Genomic DNA, 12,478 nt, shown 5'->3' with positions numbered 1-12,478 from the left:
ATACGAAGTACTACCTCCGTTTCTTATTATGTGCAACAAAGAGGTATTATATATGAGACATAAAATATCCAAAACGGAGGTAGTATATAATATGTGTATGATGATCTCATCTTCCTTTTTGTATTTTATGATACTCGTATAAGTTTTATGAAACCTCAATAGTTTAAGTAAATTAAAGCACACATTTCATAATGTGATTGATGAGTTGATGATGTATAATAAAAGCAAGATTGATTCCTAATTTGCTATGAAGCCCATTACCAACTCCTCAGGCCCATGATCCATATTGGGCCTATTGAGCATGAGACCACAAATGATAATGATATCTAATATTGCTCATTGAAACCTATATTCAATCCCAAAAAGAAATTGGTGTGATTAGAATGAAAAGTTTTTTTTTTTTTTAATTTTAATTTTTATTTTTTAGGAAAAGATTTGAATGAAAAGTTATCTCTAGGTCAAATTAAAAAGTGATACACATATATATCATTGAACAAGACATTTAGAATTAGTAAAAAGTAAATTTTTACATCACTAAAAGGATGCTTAGAGAACCTTTTCAATAAATATGGAGTTTCTTTTGAACAAAATTCCACAAAAGTTTTATGGCCAAAGTTCAATTTACTCTTGGTTTGATTATGATAAAAAGTGTGGGCTGCTCTTATCATAGACGAATTATGCGATTTTCTAACCATCCTATAATAGGTTTAACCCAAGTCTACCGAGTACCAAATGATATCCGGATTAGTAAATCAACAATTCACAGTAAATCGCTACTTGCAAAAAGACTGTGTTTGATTATTACTTAGAGCAAAAGGAGGAGGAGGGGGTGGAAGGATGGGAATTTAAATGTCCTTTGGTTGCTCAAAGTCCAACTACAAATTCTCATAACATTGATGCAAGATTGATTACTCTGAAAAAATAATAGTGACATATTCCAAGAACATGCAAAGGTACATAAATTGGTGACATATAATAAAAGTAAATTTTAATGAAGTATTCCCCCAATTCCCATCATGTATCTTACTTGTACTAGGTTTGAACAAGCAAGGGGGAATTGAAGTACTTCATCAATGAGCTCTTCTGCATTATGTTGGACTTTTTGGTTCGGATCAATTATGACATAGAGCTTTGCTTCCTTTAGAAGATGGGACATACTTTTTGTTACTTTAATTCATTTGTCCCGTAATATAATGTCTGGTTTCTATTTTATTCAATAATTTTCAAGATATATATTCGACCATCAATATTTTTATTTATGTATTATCAAAAATGATAAAATGTTGACATTATAAAGCTACACATAAGAAGAATCAAAGACAATCCACATGACTACATGACTATGTTTTCTATATTATCGAGGATTTTTTACTAAAGTTTTTAATATTTAATTAGTCATAAGAAATATTTTTTCTAATAGAATTACAATATAGAGAATATTTCGAATCTTGGGTATAAAAATATACAAATGATGTAAAACATAAATTCGTAAGGAATGTTTCTATTTAAATCTACACATAAACATAATTACTAGTACATCACGAGTCATTTATCAAAATTGTACATACGTCTATAAATTTCACGACGTTTAATTAATTTCACGTACTCGGATCATACCTTGGGTTGTCTAAAGTTCGTTTTAGGTTTCGACTTTTGACATGTACATACACGATCCAATCTCTCTCTTTAATTCCTTCTTCACTCTTAACTGATCATACTTAACAACAACCATGTACATCCACTACGATATGTCAACAAGATAGTTGTTTAATTAATGAATAGGCTAAAAATCTAAAATAAAATCTCATTAATAAGAAGAGAAAATAAAAGTTATGCACAACATTAAATATCTATAAACCAAGGACATAAACAACATAAATTGATCTGCTAGCATGAATATAAATTCGGCAGCAGCAAAAAGGAAGAATTGCATGCCTCAACTATTTAAGCTATATTCCGTAATACTTAAAACCAAAGTATATGTACAAAACAACCCCTTTTTGTGGGGAAATCGAGGGTTTTTAACTGAAAATTATTGTTGGCATTTTGTGCCTACTACCTATACTTATATAGCTAGTTACAATATAAATTCATTTTCTGACAGGCGTTGAACCTTTTTTTTTTTCCCAACTATATTAGATTTTTATGAGTATCAGATATATTATACTTCTTTCGTCCCTTAATTATATACTCCGTATCTATTTAAAAATAGGCATATAATTAAAATTAAGGGATGAAGGAAGTACATTTTATTGTGTTTTTTGATAGAATATAAAACATATTTATGTACCTCAACCATCAACTAAGTTAAGCTGATAGTTGAAGCGGCCCAGAAATATATTTTATACTCTATCATTTTTAGTTGCAACATCTCGACTTTTACAGTCGATAATAGTATTATACATAATTTCAACCCTTATATTTTCTATTTTAATAAGCAAAAAAATATGTAAATTGGATATTGTGAAAATTATACAATTATGAAGAATATAATAAGATTTCATCACATGTTCATATTTTGACAGCATATAAATCAACATTGTTAGTTGAATAGAAAAATATGAATATTGTAATTTTCTAAATGTTACAACTACAAGTAAAATAGAAGGAGAAAGACATTAAACAAAAATTTTAGAATGTATTACAATATTTTATTCTACTATTCTAGTGACAACACGAATGGCTCCTAGTACTCTACCCATGATTTGTCTTTGTCATTGTCACCTTATCAAGTCACCTCAAATCAAGTTTATTGGGGGAATTGCTTAATAATTAATGCATGATTATTCATCTCAAATTTTGTGACTTATGGTTGCATTATTTATAAAAAGTAAAATGTGGACAAAATATAACCAAAAATGGGTGGAAAAGCTTGGCAGTAGTTTCTATGTTAACATAATATTATGACTAGACATGTATAATAATCTTTCAAGTAGATAAGTCTTGAATGAAGAGTTTCAGTCTTTCAGAAATGTGTAAAAGGAAGAATTGTCTGCTATGTTGAAATTAAAGTTTACAGTGTGAATTTTTGACAGATGATTTTCCCATACTATAGCTTTTATTAGAATTTACAACCAATTGCAATTTTAACAATGAAGCTTTACTATTGATAAATTTTGGTTTTTAGGGTATTTTTTTTGTCTTATCTCCTTAATTACACGAGAATGACCATCGATAATTAATAATAATAAGATACGGAGTACATGATACGGGTTTATGAAGGTCATGAGTGTATCTACGTGACTAACGTGAGATCGTGAGTATAATAAAGTTTTAATCATGTATTAGAAAAACCTTCGCTTGTATGTATACATGAGTATGGTTTTTTAGGCATTTAGCTACATAAAAAATAAAATAAAATATATATATATATATATATATATATATATATATATATATATATATATATATATATATATATATATATATATATATATAAAGCACATTATGATGAAGTACTTCATATAACTTTTTGAAAAGCAAAATTTTAAATAAAGGTTATACATAGCTCTTAGGGCTATATATAAGCATTGAATTTACTCTTGGAAAATGTATAAAGTTAGGAATTCATGACAAAACACGCGCAAATCGGTGTAATTAGTGTGTTTTTGTCATGATTTTCTAAATTTAAACAATTTTCAAGAGTAAATTAAATGCTTATATGTAGCCCTTAGGGCTATGTATAACATTTTCCTTAAATAAATATATATAATGATATAAAAAAAAAAGTTAATATACATTGAAATAAATTTATAGTACTTCTAAAGAAGCTAATATAAATTCTACATTTATTGATTTCAGAAAAAGATTCTACATTTATTAAATGAGGAAAGTTTCCTAGCTATATACTTCGTTTTACGGAGTACGAGTAGTAGTTAAAAAAACTTATTTTACGTAGAACTTGTATAAGTTTTGAAGTATAGAGTTTATATATAAAAGTATTTACAATTTTCGATATAATTTTTTTATTTTATTTTACTGCACTAGCTGCATGTAGTATACCATAGATTGTGCATGAATGCATTGTCTTGAATTGTGGCACGTAGTATACCATAGACATATAGGTTATCCTCATAATGGACAATGAATTATGAAAATTTGTTGTTTCAAATATACGACCATAAATCTGCGTTTTTTTTTTTTTTTTTTTAAATAAAAAATTATGGCTGTGAAATTAACATGGCTGGATGTATAAATAATAAAGTAAGTCATTTGTACGGAAGCTTTTGGTTTTTACCGATTTGCTTGTTTTGATGATAAGAGATAATATTGTAATTAAGTACTCTGATCGGATAACTTTAACTTAATGAAATCACTCTTCGAAAAAAAATTCTAAACTAATATTTTAAAAAATAATAATAATAATTTAGAGGGGTCTAACGTCTAGCTGACTCACTGTAGAAAAGTAAGTTCTTGGATTGTTTAACCTAGTTTGACATTGTAGTGAGTAGAAGCATAATCATCAACAAAAGACGACCCAAGTACGAACCCAACATGAATTGACAATTAATTTGACATGCATGTGTTTCAAACACTATTATTTCATTATTTTCACCATAGTATTCACCTCTCTAGTAACTTTTGAAATGTTTGGAATATTGTTTTTTCTTGGTTTATGATTTGATTTCATTTACTAGGAGGCCCCCTCCATTTTAAAGATATTGTTCTACAATTCTATCACATTGTATTGTTTAGGTAATTTTATGTAATCCTTATAATATTAAATTCGTAGTTTGTGGGACTAGGGTTTGTGAGTGTGATGAATTGAATAATTTATATTTTGAGTGAATAGAAGTATGTACTTTAGCCTTGCTTGGTGAATGCATTTAGGTCGGCTTTTTTGTTGACTTTTTACTTTTTCCTAAGTTGATTGATGATGTAATAAGTTAAAATATTTTTTTTTCATCGATATATAAATGCCTGTTAATTTATCTAGCATAGCTAAAACATTGCATGTTCTTTTTTAAGAAACGTAATTAATAGATTTGTCATCACCAAACATGAAAAAAGTTCACAATTAAACTTTATCAACTATGTATTGCTCTACAACTAACTTATTTTTATCTAAAATAGTTGATTATACCAAGGCTATAGTTTAGATTTATGTTAAAATTATACTACTCTGTACAAGTAGTTGTGCCATTTTTAAGCTCTCTCACAAAGAATGTATTCTCTTAACCTGTATTCATTTCACTTATTTATTACTATGGATGATCGATCAAGCCAATGCAACATCACGAATGAAACCAAGAGTCTGTTCTCTTTAATTTATTTTCAGTTCAGTTCAATTTCTAAATTCCTTCTCTCATAATATATACAGTTTAGTTCTTAATTTCCTTCTCTCATAAAATATTCAGTTTAATTCAGTTCACCTCAGTTCAGTAAATGAGAACAGGCCCCAAATCTTTAATTTAAATTTTAACTTTTGAAGATGCATGCATATATAATATATATTTAACTCAAAAACGTATCTCATATGTTATTTTATTACATCTCCTCTTATGTTGTACTATACATATATAAATATCCAATAATATACCTATATATTAATTAATATTGTACTTTTTAGGATTATTAATAAGAAATACCGGTTTAATGAGATCTTTCTCCTTAAACTTTAGGAAAATGGACAAAGAATAGAAAAGATGCATAAAACACAATTGAATGCTTCCCACAGAAAGTGGGTCAGTGAGAAAGAAAGACAAAATTAAGCTGAACAGTCCAATCTATTCATCACCTTCTCTATTTTTCATCAGTTATGACGTACGCAACCCCTGCAATTTCATTAATTAAATATTTAATATTCTAATAAATTTATTTTTAAAAAAATTAGGGGGGCAACAAATTACACAAATGAAAAATGACTAGACAGTTTAAAAATTGCAGGCATGTTCATAATTATATGATGAACAAAGGGTAAAGTTTATATGATAACGGAAACCCAAAATATAATATAAAGTTTTACTTCATTTATGAATGAATTAGAATTTTATTTTGGCCTAGGAAAAGTCGTTTTCTAACCAACTGTGATAGAATATGTAAAAGTTGTTGTTGGCAGTCGTCAATTGACACCCAACAAAATGTTTGTTAGTTTAGAATTCTAAATATAGTTGATCGATGGAATTAAGTTTTTAGGTTTTCAGGTCACTCTTTTTTTTTTATAAAATTACTTGTTATATTATAAATGCATTCATAATTGTACCACATATATGTATTTCTATATGTACTACAATACTTTTTTCTTTTTTTTACTTGTTGCAAGGGGGTTGAGTTAAAAAACATAGACTGATATTACCCCCCTTTCCCTCACATGTGCGCCATAAATTTTTTTTGTTGGTTACTTGCTTGGTTTGAATTAAGCTTAGATGCATTCTCTTATTGTTTCGGAACTTTCACTATGTTCGCGGTTTCTTGTAGTGATTGGATAGTACAATAATGAGGTTATTTGAACGATTGCGAGAACAATAATGTATGACAAAATCTCTGATAGACGCAATAAAAAATCTATTTTTTGATTGAAAAAAATAATAGTTGTGCGGTTGTGATGATACGAATTCTGTTGTACTCTATCATTCTATAAAGGCTACTTTTGTTTCGATTTTTTTAAAAAAAAAAATATATAAATAAAAAATAAAAAAAATTGGAAAACAATCACTATTTAATCAAAATGAACTTTTAGAGATTAAGAGAGTAGCAAAACATAAAGTGAAATCTCGATAATGTGGTTATTATGTATGGTATAGTATACTAATACAAATAAATTGGATGTAAAAGGAATATTATCAAAACAAAATACTATAATAATACATACAAATATAATTATCGAAATTAAGTGCATATATAATTTCCCTTGTATGTGGATCCAAGCAAGCAAGGACAAAAGTTTGACTTTAAATGATTTTGTTTAAGTAGATAACCTAGCGATGAGAAGTCATGCACAATGTATAGTAGTGTCAACCTTTTTAAATGTAAAAGGAAGATATAAAAAAAAAAAAAAAAAAAAAAATCAAGTTACCATATTATATATAAAACCTTATTGTTATCTGGTCAAAATGGAGAACTCTTATCATAAGGCCTTTTTCATGTAACAAGGAAGATTGGAGAGCTCATGCAATAATAGACCCCACTCACGAGGGACGATGGTTTGATGGTTCAACCATGTACATGATTCACATGACATTTGTAGTGATCTATTTTATTTTAATGGAGTACAATGAAAGAGAAAGATGATAATATATAAACATGCAAATTAAATTAAGTAGAAAATAAAGACAATTTTTTGAAGAATAATTCAAACAACAAATAACTCACTCTTAAGAATTCATATATGGTTTTGTCCATAAGTTTACTATAGGACTTAGCTTTCGAACATATAATCATGCATACCTACAAGAAATCAAGAAATGTTGGTTATCATTTCATGATGTCGGGATAACCTTGGATAATCAGGTTTATGTGATGATCTTCTCAAATTAATAGATAATTTCACGGATTAAATTACAGCCTTTAATTTGTTACAATAATTTTCTTGTAATTTAACTAAAGCGAACCCCATTTAAATATAATTATGGGTGGTTCAATTTGGATAAATTCTAGTTAATTAGTATATATTCTACTACATAGTGTACTAGAATGAAGAAAATCCAAAATAAAAATCTCAAAAATAACAATATGTATGAATTGGTGGGTGTGTAAGCAGAAAGAGATGTGAATCAGCATGGGGTTCTGGCTCTCTGTGGGTACTCTTAACAACAATCATTCTATTTTGCTTTATGACAATCCAAGCATCCCATCCATAAAACAAAACTAGAAACTAGTTGGAGTTAAAATATATATATATATATATATATATATATATATATATATATATATATATATATATATATATATATATATATATTTATTTATTTTATCATACTATAAAATTAAAAAAAAAAAGAAGGATATAATTAATAACAAGGTAATAATGACGAAATCATTAATATCTCAACCACACATTGCAATTCCTCATTCTGTCCCTTCTCTTCCTGAAGACATAATACTGAATGCATCCTTGATTGGAAACATCAACTTCACACTCTGCATCTTTTTCCTTGTACTATTCATGTCCTTCCCTTTTTTCTTTTTCTTTTTTTATTAAAAAAACCCTAATCAACCTCTTACTACTTTATATCTTTCCTTTATTAAGAAATAATCTTAGTTTGTGTAATAGACTAATAGTAGTACTAATTAGTTTGTGTAATAATATAGTACTACTTATTGATATACTAATTAATTATTCTCCAAAGGCCAATTACTTGTGCATTATTATGTCCTCTAATCATGAATAATAATGCATTTCAATTCATGCCTCCATTAGTTATAAGTTATGTTGTGTAGTCTTTTTTTTTTAAATATCATAATATTTTTTTTTTAATTATATTAGGTGAGCTAAGAAATTAAAAAAGTCCATACATATTTATCTTTATGACAAATAATAAAATATTGTGTACACAAAGTATTCCATATAATATAATTATGTAAGTAATTCGATCAACTACGTAGTAACTTTTCACGAAGGAGTGTTTTCTTTCTAGTTAAATTAATAAGAAGTAAAAGTTTTGTATAGAACGGACTCACATGAGTCCGATCATACAAAAAAAAATGAGTGTGGTCGCCGGCCACCTACAAGTGGCTAGGTAGTGGCAGTGGGTAAGGATGAGTATGTGCATCATAACCGGACTCACGTGAAACAGTCTCACACAAAACCTTCTTTATTTTTGGACTTTTAATAAATGAAATTTCACCGATTAAGAAACTACATCTAGTAGTGCCGCCCTAGAGAGGATTTAATCCTTTTCATATACAATATTCCTTTAATCATTAACACAATTGCCTTATTGATTATTGTAAAGATTGGGATACTCAATATATAAATTTGTTGTAAACTGGTTTCGAAAAGAAAAAAAAGGTTGTAAACTAACTTGACATATATCTTTAATAATTTTGAAGGAAGGTTATACGAGTATTTCAAATTTTCAATAATGTACCCTAATTTAATTCAATTATTTTAAGATATAAAATACGAGTCAATAAATAAGTTGTTATCTCCTATTTATGGATTATAGTCTCAATACATCTAAACTTAATTATCTATAGCTACAACAAACATTATTATTAATCCCACAATAATTTTGATTATATTTAAAAGTGAACACAACTCCCAAAATGACATAAAAAATCAAACCACCCTCCTTCAATTCCCCCCTCCACACATTTATTTCCAAAAACTTTTATTGCATCCTTTTGTCACTTTAATATTAACTATACCATTTATTTCATACTTTTTTTTTTCCTTTTGCTCCCTATTGTGCTACCCCCTTTTCCCATCTATTTATAGCCCTCTTCTTGTCTATCTCTTTCCAACACCTCACCAATAGGGCAAATTTAAAGACATCAATATTATTAGAAGCCACAAAAAACAAAGAAAACAACCCCTCAAAAAAAAAAAAAAAAATTAGAAAAAAATGTCACCAGCAGCCTCAACAAGATGGTGTCCAACACCAGAACAAGTGATGATATTAGAGGAGATGTATAGAAGTGGTGTTAGAACTCCAAATGCATCTCAAATACAACAAATTACTGCCCATCTTTCTCTTTATGGTAAAATTGAAGGTAAAAATGTTTTCTATTGGTTTCAAAATCATAAGGCTAGAGATAGGCAAAAACTTAGGAAAAAACTTCTTGGTAAACAACTTCAACAACAACATTTTATGTTTTCACATCATCATGTTTTTCCTTCTTTTGATCATCATCAACATTTTCAACAACATCATCATAGTAATTTACTCCATCATCTTCAATTTGATCAACCACCTCTACCTCTACCACCTCCTCCTCCACCACCACTACCTTGTTGCGGTCCGACATCGTCTTCTCTAGGGTTATTCCATCATCAGCTTCCTCCTGTCAACTCTCCTTGCTTTGGTGCTCATCATCAGGTAATTTATGCATTATTCAAGTCTATAATCAATTAATTTTATTTGTCAATTAATAATGATTTTGGTTTTATGTACACGTACTTAAATTTAAACTAATAAGCAAGATGTCTAGTAGCGAGCTTACGGTAGAACTAAAAAAAGACATAATTCATGTATTACCTATCAATTTTATTTTTTTTTTTTTTTTTTTTTTTTTTTTTAACGAATTTTAGTTAATATATATGTGTAAAAGGATCCATATACTGATATACAATGCTTAGATTTGTTTCACCGGATCTAAATTATTAAAAATAGGTACTCATAATTACGGATCATAGTACTAAGTAAGAATAATACATTTCTTAAAATGATTGAAGTACGTAATTAAGAGGAAGCTGAGGACGGAATATTCTCTCCGGGTTTATATTAACTAACAAGATTCTTTACTAGATTAATATATTAGATTCTCTTAGGGTCGTTAAGTTAGACATGATTGATGACAAGAGTTCACCTTTTAGGGGCAGATCTAATAACTTGAGTTGCAACAACAGTATTTTTCCTTTTATACATCCATCAAACTATTTCAATTTTTTTTTAAAAAAAAAAAAACAAAATCAAAAGAAGAAGAAACCCTACCATGTTGTTTGTTGGATTTATTTTCGAAGTCAAACTTCCTCAACTTAATTTGACTATGAATAATTCCCATCTATGTATAAGAAAGCTATATTATGATGAGATATTTTTTTGGATTTATCTGAATATATACTTTTAAAATATCAATTATGTTTTAACTAATTGTCAATAAAAAATATAAATGTTCAAATAAATTTTTATTTGAAATAAAATTACGAATTAAACAAATAGTTCAAATAGTTAAAAGTCAGTTAAATTTTTAAATGATTTGAAATAATAATTTACTTGTACTTTTATATGCTTAAGACCTTAGATATGCTCTCTTCTTTTCTCTATTAATTTTTTTTTTGGGTGACGTAAATGTAGACACGAGTAGAAGATGTAATAGTCCCACGGATGGAGAATACATACACAAGTTGGAATATGCAGACTTCGGATAATGCAAAGTATGGAAGGGAAAATGCAAAGCAAATAATGAAGCCAATGATAACAAATCATGATCATGATCATGATGATTGGATGATGATGGCGATGAGATCAGGAGATTATAATCATCATGGTAATCATGACCATGATGATGATGATGAGCATTCCTCTAGAAGACCCCTCAAAACCTTGGAGCTCTTTCCTATAAAAGACAAGTCCTCTCTCAAGGACAATCTTTCTATTGTATGAAATGACTTTAGAACGAACATACTCCGATGCATTAGTCTGGAATTAATAGTCACGTTTGATAATGTATTTTTAAACTGGTAATGTGACAGCTAATTTCATATTACTAGCGCTAGTGGTGACTGTTTTTTTTTTTTTTTTGGCTATTGTCTTTTCCCTGTATTTGTATGTATGTACTCACATGGCATGCATGTGCATGCATGCATTTGTCAAATTAACAAGGGTTAGAGAGAAACTTGGCTAAAGTGTTATTAAAAGTCTATAGTATTACTGTAGTACTTTTGATTGAATGTTACATTTTCCTATTTAGAGTTTTCAGTGATAAGAGTTGACTAATGACTAATGAGTAGATATAATATAAGTATGTAATAATATGTGGCCAGTTACTTTTGGAAGAGACTTGACAACGAAATAACGCTGGAAATTATGCATGGGACAAAACAGCAATCCATAGTTATAACATAGCTTACCCATTCAAGTGATTCAACGATAACAAATGCATGCAATGGATTGTTTTATATTTTAAAAATGTGATTATGTATTATTTAAGTATAGCATTCATACAAAAACCCGAAAATTTAGACAAATTTAACCTACTTGTATATACTCGTGAAATCTAGAATAATATGTACATACATTTATAATTATAACTAATTAATAATGTTAATGCAATGTCTAGTTGCATAAAAATATTGTAGCGTGGGACTAAGAGCAAGTTTAGCCTCAAGTCTTAAGACTTGGATGTGACATCATTTTTGGTGGTCCCCATTGAAAATGATGTCAACAAATTCTTGTTAAGACTCACTAACACTTAGACAAATTTATCACTTTAACCCTAAGACTTAAATATTTGACATATTATATGCAGAAAAGTGTTAAAAAAAAAGGATAATAAAAATAAAAGTGAAGTGGGTCCCAATTTCAAGACTCAACTTGAGATTTTTGATTGAGATTTTTGAAGAAAAATAGGAAAAATCTTAAGTACAAATCTTAAGACTCAATTTGATGATGTCACCCCAAGTCTTAAGACTTGGGGCTAAACTTGCACTAATGACTCATTCAATTAAGAAGGTCAATCAAATCACATTTTATCTTACAAAATTCAGCAATATACTTCTTTTGTCTTATATGAGTAACGAGTAATTACATAGTAGATACATTAAAATTAAAGTAAATTCAAACCAACGACAAATGAAAAACCTGTTTAAGGGGTT

At 28.3% G+C, this 12,478-nt stretch overlaps 1 protein-coding gene across 1 annotated transcript; it reads left to right on the top strand.

Moving 5' to 3' along the window:
• The first annotated feature begins 8,883 nt into the window (after positions 1–8,883).
• Positions 8,884–11,645, top strand: LOC110683954 (WUSCHEL-related homeobox 3-like). The gene is made up of 2 exons (XM_021860350.1): positions 8,884–9,980; positions 10,959–11,645. The coding sequence occupies exons 1-2, from the start codon at positions 9,507–9,509 to the stop codon at positions 11,265–11,267; spliced, it is 783 nt and encodes a 260-aa protein (XP_021716042.1). The 5' UTR covers positions 8,884–9,506; the 3' UTR covers positions 11,268–11,645.
• Positions 11,646–12,478: the final 833 nt, after the last annotated feature.

Source organism: Chenopodium quinoa, unplaced genomic scaffold (genome assembly GCF_001683475.1).
Source record: "Chenopodium quinoa cultivar QQ74 unplaced genomic scaffold, ASM168347v1, whole genome shotgun sequence".
Lineage (NCBI taxonomy): Eukaryota > Viridiplantae > Streptophyta > Magnoliopsida > Caryophyllales > Amaranthaceae > Chenopodium > Chenopodium quinoa.
The sequence above is the reverse complement of the archived record's forward strand: the minus strand, read 5'-3'. Positions and strand labels throughout refer to the sequence as shown.